Genomic DNA, 9,442 nt, shown 5'->3' with positions numbered 1-9,442 from the left:
ATTTCCTAGCCCAGTGGGGTTAGCTCAGTCTGTTAAGAGCCTCATCCTGAAACAAGGTTGCAGGTTTGATCCCTGGTCCAGGCACAAACAGGAAGCAACCAATGAATGCACAACTGAGAGGAACAAATTCCTTCCCCCTCCCCTCTCTGTCTCTCTAAAAATCAATCAATCAAAAAATAAAATAAAGCCCTGGCCAGATAGCTCGGTTGGTTGGAGGGTCACCCCAGGGCACAGAGGTAGCCAGTTTGACTCTCTGGTCGGGGCACATGCAAGAGCAGCTTGATGTTCTTGTCTCTCCCTGCTCCTCTCAAAAAATTAAAAAAAAAATCATATTTCGTAGCTTGTCAGCATATTATCTTCCTTGGTTGGCCAATCTTTTTAAACACATATAAAACAATTCCACATTTTGATAACTATATTTTTAATGAAACTTCTGCCAAAATTTCATTATATTCAAATATATCTAAGTTTTATATGATCTGTAATTGTCTTGCCAATTTTTAATTTCAGAGCAGCTTCTGTTAAGGTAACATAAACAATTGTTTACAAAGCAACAGACTAAAAAAGATTTTTAAAGAAGATTAAGATTACATACATTTTATGATAGTCAAATTAGTTACATACTCACTTTTACCTTGATTTAGGCTTGAAGTGGTATAAGTATACCAGTGTATTGTTTTTTCAGAGTGGCTTTTATTCCTTAATTTCAACAATGTTAGGTCAATCTTTAATCAGATTTTACTTCTGGCTTGAAACATTTCAGGTACTTTTCACAAGTCTCTCAGTTTATACTTTGCTCAAGAAATAAAGCATATAAAGCCAAGTCTGTTCCTTCTTATAGTCAATGCTTTATTGAATAATATTATTGGTGTCCCAGCTGCTACTGGGAATTCTTATTAAAAATATACTTCTGGAGAGTAATTCCATAAATTTAGATCATAATGCATTTGAGATGGTTCAGTGGAAGGTGCACAATGTGGTGTGCAGACGGCGTTTTGATGAGTTGTACGCTCTAAACCTGTATAGTTTTGTAAACCAATGTCATCCCAATAACTTCAATTAATAAAATAAAAACAGGTCTATTAAACCTAAATAAGGTTTTCAGTTATTCATAAACCAGAATATTTGATTTCAATATCCTAACTACTAATGAAATTAAGGCACATTGTTTGGTATATATATTAAAAATGGCTGTAATATATTTTAACAGTTCAATACAATGTATCGTGTGTATGCATGTGAAGAATGGTCAGCATCACCACAAGTGCCTAAAATGCCTCCAGTCCAAACATATTTTATAGTAAAAGAAAATATTTAAGTCCAACGATTCTCTCCTTTGTGGATGCAAGTATTTTTGTTTTCTTGCACTAGCTTATTTTCCTTAAATAGAAGAGATACTTTGTTGCAGAAAAATAGTATGGTTAAACATTAAATAATTTCAGATATGTTTTCAATCACAGTTTCAAAGCTGACTCTCAAGGAAATAAATTTTAGAATCTGCAGGCCACCAGTTTTTAGTACAACATAATTTTGCAGTATAGATTATTAACCTTTAAGAGTAATTAAAATGTAGTCATTGTAGCATGTAATATTTTCCTTCTCTATTTTGCAATAATCAGGTAAGATTTACCTCTAACCAATTTTAAACATGCTTTTATTTTCCACAAGTACAGATTTTAATCCAGAAATGTAAACATTCCTGGATCTGAAGATTCGGTACATATACGGAGCTTAACAAATTATTTCTTTCTCTGACAGTAGATGCCTCCTTGCACTAAGGGGACCACAGTTCAGACCAGGAGAGTTACACGAGCATTACTGCCCTCAGGTTAGAGTTGAATAGCAATGGGCAGAAACCTGAATTAAAGCTATATTGCTTCTTCAATGAGCAGTAGAGTGATAGCACAAGATTCAGTCATTTGGAAGAGATAAGTGATGACAGAGTCCTCCTGGGATGCCAAGATTGAGCCCTTACAAGGGACAATGCAAAAGGAGTAAAAGGTGGAGACTTTGGGAGAAGTTAAGGAGTATTAGTGTTAAAAGGTCAGAGAAACCACTCCTGTTCACAAACATATTACTTTAAAAATAGGTTCACCATTTTCATTAATAAACAGCAATTGGTATAAACTCAATCCACACAAATTAGGCTTAGTAAAAAATCAATTCTCGTAAAGTAAAAGGTAGACACACAATACTCTCCACTGATATAAATGGCCACTGATATAACCAGAAAACTAAAAAGCTTTAGAAGTATTTAGACAACTTGTTACCCATGAGAAGCAATTATTGCAGGTTATTCAACAGAAAAGTGATTCGTATCATTGTGCTCATTAGTCTTTGTAGGGAAGACAAATTTTCCCCCCAGTTGTTACTAAAAGTTTATATTGCAGAAATACATGGAAATAGCAGCACATGAAGTTAGTCATAACTAAGTTTATGCAGAAAGGTGTAAGGTTTTTCTGTGCATTTGTCTTTGTAAGAAAAATATCCTTTTCTTAGTGGCTCACTAAATTATAAAATAAATTAATGTTCACCATTAATTTATTCAGAATTTATTAGTGACCCAAAAGTTTCACTGTCTTGAACTTAACTAGAGATAGAATATTGCTGTTTTGGCCTGCAATAATTTGTTATTCCTTTGAAAAGCACCTTAATTTTTTCATTTAACTTGCTTGTACTTGAGAACTTTACATAATAAAGTTTTTGGGGAAAAATATTTCCTTTATTATTGTCCTATTGCCAGAATGACTTTTTGTAGGTTTAATGTACTTCAGGTTATATTATAACATACACATGAACACCCACAATCTTAATAAGTTAATTAACTTTTGGCTACAATATAATTCAAAACCTACCTTTTCAGGTAGGTATGTGATTGACAACCAAACACATTTCTACTGTGCTATGAAAACACCATTTGGTGAACATTCTTCTAAGAAAATCATCATTTGCATATCCAGAACTTATTTTCTAACTGAATGCACCAAGAACTGCTTCAAAGTGTCCCCGAGATATAACTACACCAGAATGTGAAGCTACCATAAAACAAATGTTAGTGACCCCAGAGAAAATTCTTGGCATAATGCCTATGTCAGGCTTTGTAACATTGCGGGACGTCACCTTGAGTAAGCCTCTTCTTGTTAAAAAAAAAAAAAAAAAATCAAGAACTTGCCTTTTCATTCTATTTAAAAATTTGGAACAAATATTCCTTCACTTTGGGTCTCTGTAACCCAGTATGAATAAAGAGGCAAAGGCACATACTGTTTTCCTAGGGTCCACACTTTCCACCAATAGCAAATCTCCCTTTATTACAGATATTAGAATTGGATTGCCACATGGGCAAGTCAATCAAGAGGGCTTAGACGACAGCTGGGCAAATTTTAGTGTTTATTTCTACAGTTTGTTTTTATTAAAAGTTTGTGTAAAAAGGAATCCTATAAATAGAAAAAAGGGGAAAACAATAGTGCTCCATGGCCTGAAGCAAATGGTGTCAATGCATTTGTAAACAAGGTCAAGTTGCTTAGCCTATTAAAAGGACAAAAATAAAACTGGTCGCAGATAGAACAACTCTGTGGAAGTGTTTTGCCCGAGTTTTGGTGGCCTAAAAGGGCCAGCAGTATAGTTATCAATTCTGTAGCCTTGATCACCAGTGACTTCTCTCTTCCTATAGAAAACCACACCAGATGAAGCAAGCAATGGCTCTCTCTTGTTTGACAGGGTACTGAGAATAGGGCCACCAACAACACAGTTGGAACCACCAGCCCTCTGGAACATTAGGGTTGAGAGAATTTGAAACAGTTTTTAACATTTTTCTCCACTTTTGCAGGGAAATACTGGAAGTAAATAAGGACATGGAATTCAACAGCTGGCCAGAGATGTTTTACACTCAGGTATTTGGAAGCATACTGATTCAGCGCCTCTGAATCTTCTGGTTATAAAATACAGAATTACCCTACCACCTCTTACACTACCATTAAAAAAGTCACTTGAGGATAATATAGTTTTTGCATTAGGGTGAATCTGCAACAAGAAATCTGCTCAATTATTGGGAAGATAAGGTCTATGTGACAGTTTGTCACTGAGATACACAGGTGTGAATTTCTTAGTAAATGCTCCTGGAGTAAACCAGATGTGGTTACTGACAAGAGACAATCTTGTCCTCTACATGTATAGTTATGTTTTGGGGATGATTCCCTCCCTAACCCTGGAAAAATGATTTATCTGCACAACTAATTAATCTGGCAGGGCAGCTCACTTGATACAGTAACTCATCTCTTTAAACCAGTTTTTAGCCAATGACTTGAACTAAAAACAGTTCAAACCACTGGGTCACGCACAGTCAATAAGTTAAAACGACAGCAAGGACTAAAAGGGCATAGGGACATAAGTGGAAAACAAACCCTATTTACCCAAGGCGGAGGCGAGGGGAGAAAAGAAAATCTTTCAGTGTATTTTGTATAGAGTGGGGGACAGAGGGAAGAATATTTTCATTATGGCTTTAGGATGGAAGCGCTTCAGATAGTCTCCTGCTCCCCTCCCCCAAATCAAAACCCAGGTGGCAGTGACAGAGCCAGGAAACAACCTAGCCTTCCCACCCCCATAACCGTGCCCGGTGGCTGCAGTCCAGTCGCCCGCGCTTCCCAAAGCTCCGGAGGAAGCGGCTACAGCCCACTCCAGTAGATCCAATGCCCAGGCGATCTGGGGGTAGGGAGAGAGCCCTTGTGGGAGGTCGCTGGCAGCCAGGCCCCGATCTGAGTAGGGCACATTTTCGGCCGGGGGACCCAACGTTCCCCGGCCCCTGTAGCTTCAAGGGACGACCTTGGGCCCTGGATAGGGCTCCCCCTCGCACCAGAAGTCATCGGCCTGCGGGGTCTCCAAGAGCCACACCTCTCGAGGCAGGTCACAGGTCGATCCGGTGGCCTCCTTGGCCCTGACGGGTTCCAGCACCCGGTAATAGTGACAGTCTCGGCCGTCGTCAGGGTCGTAGGGCGGGGCCAGGATGTCCAGGAAGGCGGCGGGCCCGTCCACAGCATCGATCTGGTGCAGGTTGTCCCGGTGCGGCGTGAGGACGCAGGGGCCGCTGGCTTCGGTGTACTCGGCTCGCGAGCGCAGAACGCCCGGCCGGAGGGCGTCCCGCTCCCGGGCCTGCAGCGGTGGCTCGAACTGCTGCTCTGGCGGTGGGGCCCGCTGCCTGTGCCCGGCGCTCGCCTCCAGCTTGTCCATGCAGCTGATACGCACGGTGCCGTAGAGGACCTTGAGCATGCCGTGCATGCCCGGGTGGTCATGCAGCGGGATGGACGTGCCGTTCTTGAGCAGGAACACGCCGAGGCTGAAGCCGTCCGTCTCGTAGATGTGCATGTAGGTAACGGGTGGCATCCTGGGCGACAACGGCTGCAGCGTGGCCTTGCGCGGGGCGATATTCAGGTCCTCAGCGCGGACCTGGGTCAGCAGGTTCTTCAGCTTGCTCAGGTTCTCTGGGAAGCCCTGCGGCATCGGCGCCTCGGGGCCTGGCACCGCGCCGCGCTCGGAAGCGCTGCGGCCGCCCCCGCTGCCTCGGAAGGTGAGGCACGCCTGGCGGGCGATCCTTTGGATCAGGGAAGCCATGTTGTCTCGGGGCATGCTCGGCTGTTCCTCCGAGTGCCGAAGCCTGCCCCCTCCTTTCCTCCGCCCCTTGCGGTCCCCGGCGGCCGCCACAGCTGCGCGCAGCCCCGGGCAAGGCGGGACGCCCCGCAATTACCCGCTCTTGGGGCGCGGGGCACCGCGGCCGCTAACCTCAGCTGGCACGCGCGCCCGCAACGGCTCGGCGCGCCCACCTCACGCCCCCTCCGAATGCGCACGCGCACGCCCCACACCCGGCACTCACGACCCAGGAGCAGGTACCAGCGTTGTGGACGCTGGCAGGCTCTGCCTTACGCCCGACGCTCCATTGTTGGGGCCAGTACCTACGACGGTGGCCCGGCGCTCCTAGCGCTTTGCACAGAATGCTGGGACTTGTAGTCTGATATTCCGCAAGAGCTCTGACGGAATTTCCATTGTCCGCTGGAAAAGGGGAGGATTCGATATTTTGGTTACAAAGCGACCTTCCTTACAGTTGGAAGGTGTTTGCGGATTTGAAAGAAAGCGAATCGGGGCACAAGAGAAAAAGCCAGTTAACTACAACTCCCGGGATCCCCTGCAGACTGGTGTGACGCACTTCCGGCAGGTGGCTTGTGCCCTGGAGGCTTTTGGCTATCCCAGGCGACTGGCTTAGAGGGTCGTTAACCTTTTGACGCCGCTGGGGCCTGTTCAGCCAGCCTGGATCACTTTTCTCTGGCTTCACTCCTGGGAAAGAAGTGGCTGAGTTAACTTTTTTAGCACCTTGTGGCCTCCTACGCAGCACTGCCTGCCACAGGGATTACGGAATGGCACTTTAGTAATTTTTGAAGTTTCAAAGGCGGTGGAGGCCGTCCGTGGTGGTCCAGTGACGACTCAGCACAGTTGTGCCCAGCTGTTGTTTGCATCAACAGCAGGGTCTGTGGACGTTGCTTTTCTGGTTACACAGCACAGAAGTTTTTTTGAGGATTCTCGAGAGGCCATTTGCTGTGCTCACGGATTCTGTACAGTGATATTTATCAAACCTTGGTTTGCCTAAGAAGCACCTGGTTGGGGGTTGGAGTGGGAGAAGGATGCTTTTTAAAAATACAGATTACCGGTCGCCATACTGAGATTGATTAGACGATTCTGAGGCATCCTGTAAGATACAATGGTGTGCGAGAAATAGGCAAACGCTTACCTTGAGTTTAAAGTCCCTTTGGGCTTCCAAAGTTAAATATGGGCTTCTTGTTTATTTTGTAATTAGAGTGGTTCAGTAAAAATCCTTTTCAGTTAAAAACGGAATGCTTTTTTAGGTAGCTATGTAACCTATATAAAGAACACTCAGTATATGCTGGGCACTGTTAAGTGCATTCATTATCTTATCGATACTATACTATTTAATCCTCACAGCAACTTTTAAGAAGTGAACACTCTTTTTTCATTTGCAGATGAGAGAATAAATTGCACTAGGATAGTAAGTAATTGGCAGGGAATAAACAGCTTAACAGACAGTTTTTACCAAAAATGGCAGCATGATTTGGTGTTAAAAGCACCAGATGTGGAGGATATTGTTTTTCCAGCCTACTATACTACTTTGTCTTAGGCGGACTCTACCATTTCAGAACTTCATTTTATTCACTTGTAGAATACTGGAGTTAGGGTAACAGTCTTTCCAAGTCCTGGTTACTAATCAGAAGCCCATGGGGAGCTGTATAGAAGTAAAGATTTGGGGGTTACACCTTAGAAATTCTGATTCAGAACTGGTATGAAGCCTAGAATTTTTATTTTAAGCTGTTCCCCAAATGATTATCATCCCAGTTTGAGAACCACTACTACATCTGTAAATACTTAATCGGTTCTTAATATCAGGTGATTTTGATTGACAGGATGGTTATTTGGTTTAGAAAAGGACTTTTAAGATTGATCATTTTCAGCCCTGGCCGGTTGGCTCAGCGGTAGAGCATCGGCCTAGCATGCGGAGGACCCGGGTTCGATTCCGGCCAGGGCACACAGGAGAAGCGCCCATTTGCTTCTCCACCCCTCCGCCACGCCTTCCTCTCTGTCTCTCTCTTCTCCTCCCGCAGCCAAGGCTCCATTGGAGCAAAGATGGCCCAGGCGCTGGGGATGGTTCTGTGGCCTCTGCCTCAGGCGCTAGAGTGGCTCTGGTCGCAACATGGCGACGCCCAGGATGGGCAGAGCATCGCCCCCTGGTGGGCAGAGTGTCGCCCCATGGTGGGCGTGCCGGGTGGATCCCGGTCGGGGGCATGCGGGAGTCTGTCTGACTGTCTCTCTCTGTTTCCAGCTTCAGAAAAATGCAAAAAAAAAAAAAAAAGATTGATCATTTTCAGAGGTTGTGGTAGGCCAGTAGCCGTGGCCACCATCACAGCCTCCTGGCCAATGCAGGTTTGCATTTGATTCGGACGGACAGACAGTAATGAAACAACAGAGCCAAGAACTGGTGGGCCGTCTTTTATTCCTGCTCGCAACCAGTGGGCGCGAAAATACACACGGTGGGAAAACATTCCCTTTCCATTCAGGGCTTCTAAAGCCACTGACTTTCTCTGGTTTTTCCTAGAATCAAAAGCCCAATAGTCTCAGTCCCCTCTTGCATGCCTCCATTCTTGACTGCCTTTGCCCCTACAACCACTTGGTCTTCTCTCCAAATGGCCTTCTAGCTCCTCCTTTTAAAACTTTTTGGTGGGGCAACCCCCTCCTCCAGCACACATTAGCATAACCAAGCCCCTTCTTAAGCATGAAGGTAACCAGTCACCCCACGTGGGCAGTGCCATTTTTAATAAGAGTTAATAACACAAGAGTTACAAACTTATTTGCCCAACAGGTTGCAATGTCATTTTTAAGGTATTTAAATGTACTGTCAAAATTCATCATGTAATGAAATCCCAGGTATTTTTTTTCTAAAGTGAGGGATAGTTAAGAGAAAAATTCCCTTCATTTACAAATCTGGATTTTTATTTATTGGTTTTTACTGCTATTAAGATATCAAGTATAGACTTCATGGAACAAAGACTTTAGTAACATACAGATGTGTTTGATTTCTGAATCTGTCACTTTTTAATAGTTGTTTGTACTTATTTAACTGAAGCTTATCTATAAAATGGGATAAGATATATGTGTAAAACAGTGGTCCCCAACCCCCGGGCCGCGGACCGGTACTGGTCCATGGGCCATTTGGTACCAGTCCGCAGAGAAAGAATAAATAACTTATATTATTTCCATTTTATTTATATTTAAGTCTGAACGATGTTTTATTTTTAAAAAATGACCAGATTCCCTCTGTTACATCCGTTTAAGACTCACTCTTGACGCTTGTCTCGGTCATGTGATACATTTATCCGTCCCACCCTAAAAGTCGGTCCATGAAAATATTTTCTGACATTAAACCGGTCCGTGGCCCAAAAAATGTTGGGGACCACTGGTGTAAAACACTGATGATAGCATGTAGAATACTGTTGTTGTCTTAAAATAATAGCTATTGCTATTGTTTAAAAATGGTTAAAAGCAGTAAAGATCTATGAATTTAAATAATATTCAAGAAAAATTAAAATGGAGTTTGACTTGTCTTGAGAATCAGTTTCAAGGTAGAGATAAACAAAGATTTTTATTGGTTAAACCATCTTTCTTATAGTACCATTCCTCAGGCCCTTGCTATTCCTTGTTTGCCAACCGAGTACAAGATTTCTAAAGACTGCCAGTATCAAAATCACCTGGGGGTGTTTGTTGAAAGTGCTGATTCCCAGATAATGTAGAGACCTACTCTCTCGGTGACAATGAACTACTTTGAGCAACAAACCTGTTGTTTGGTTCCCATTCCTCACAGTGGGCACTACTTGTTGAGGCAACAATGAAT

The 9,442-nt window shown here is 43.4% G+C and overlaps 1 protein-coding gene across 1 annotated transcript; it reads right to left on the bottom strand.

Annotated features, from left to right (window-relative positions):
• Nucleotides 1–828: 828 nt before the first annotated feature.
• ADO (2-aminoethanethiol dioxygenase) lies at nucleotides 829–5,763 on the bottom strand. The gene has a single exon (XM_066348508.1). The coding sequence runs from the start codon at nucleotides 5,617–5,619 to the stop codon at nucleotides 4,807–4,809; it is 813 nt and encodes a 270-aa protein (XP_066204605.1). The 5' UTR covers nucleotides 5,620–5,763; the 3' UTR covers nucleotides 829–4,806.
• Nucleotides 5,764–9,442: the final 3,679 nt, after the last annotated feature.

This window comes from Saccopteryx leptura, chromosome 9 (assembly GCF_036850995.1).
Source record: "Saccopteryx leptura isolate mSacLep1 chromosome 9, mSacLep1_pri_phased_curated, whole genome shotgun sequence".
Lineage (NCBI taxonomy): Eukaryota > Metazoa > Chordata > Mammalia > Chiroptera > Emballonuridae > Saccopteryx > Saccopteryx leptura.
The sequence above is the reverse complement of the archived record's forward strand: the minus strand, read 5'-3'. Positions and strand labels throughout refer to the sequence as shown.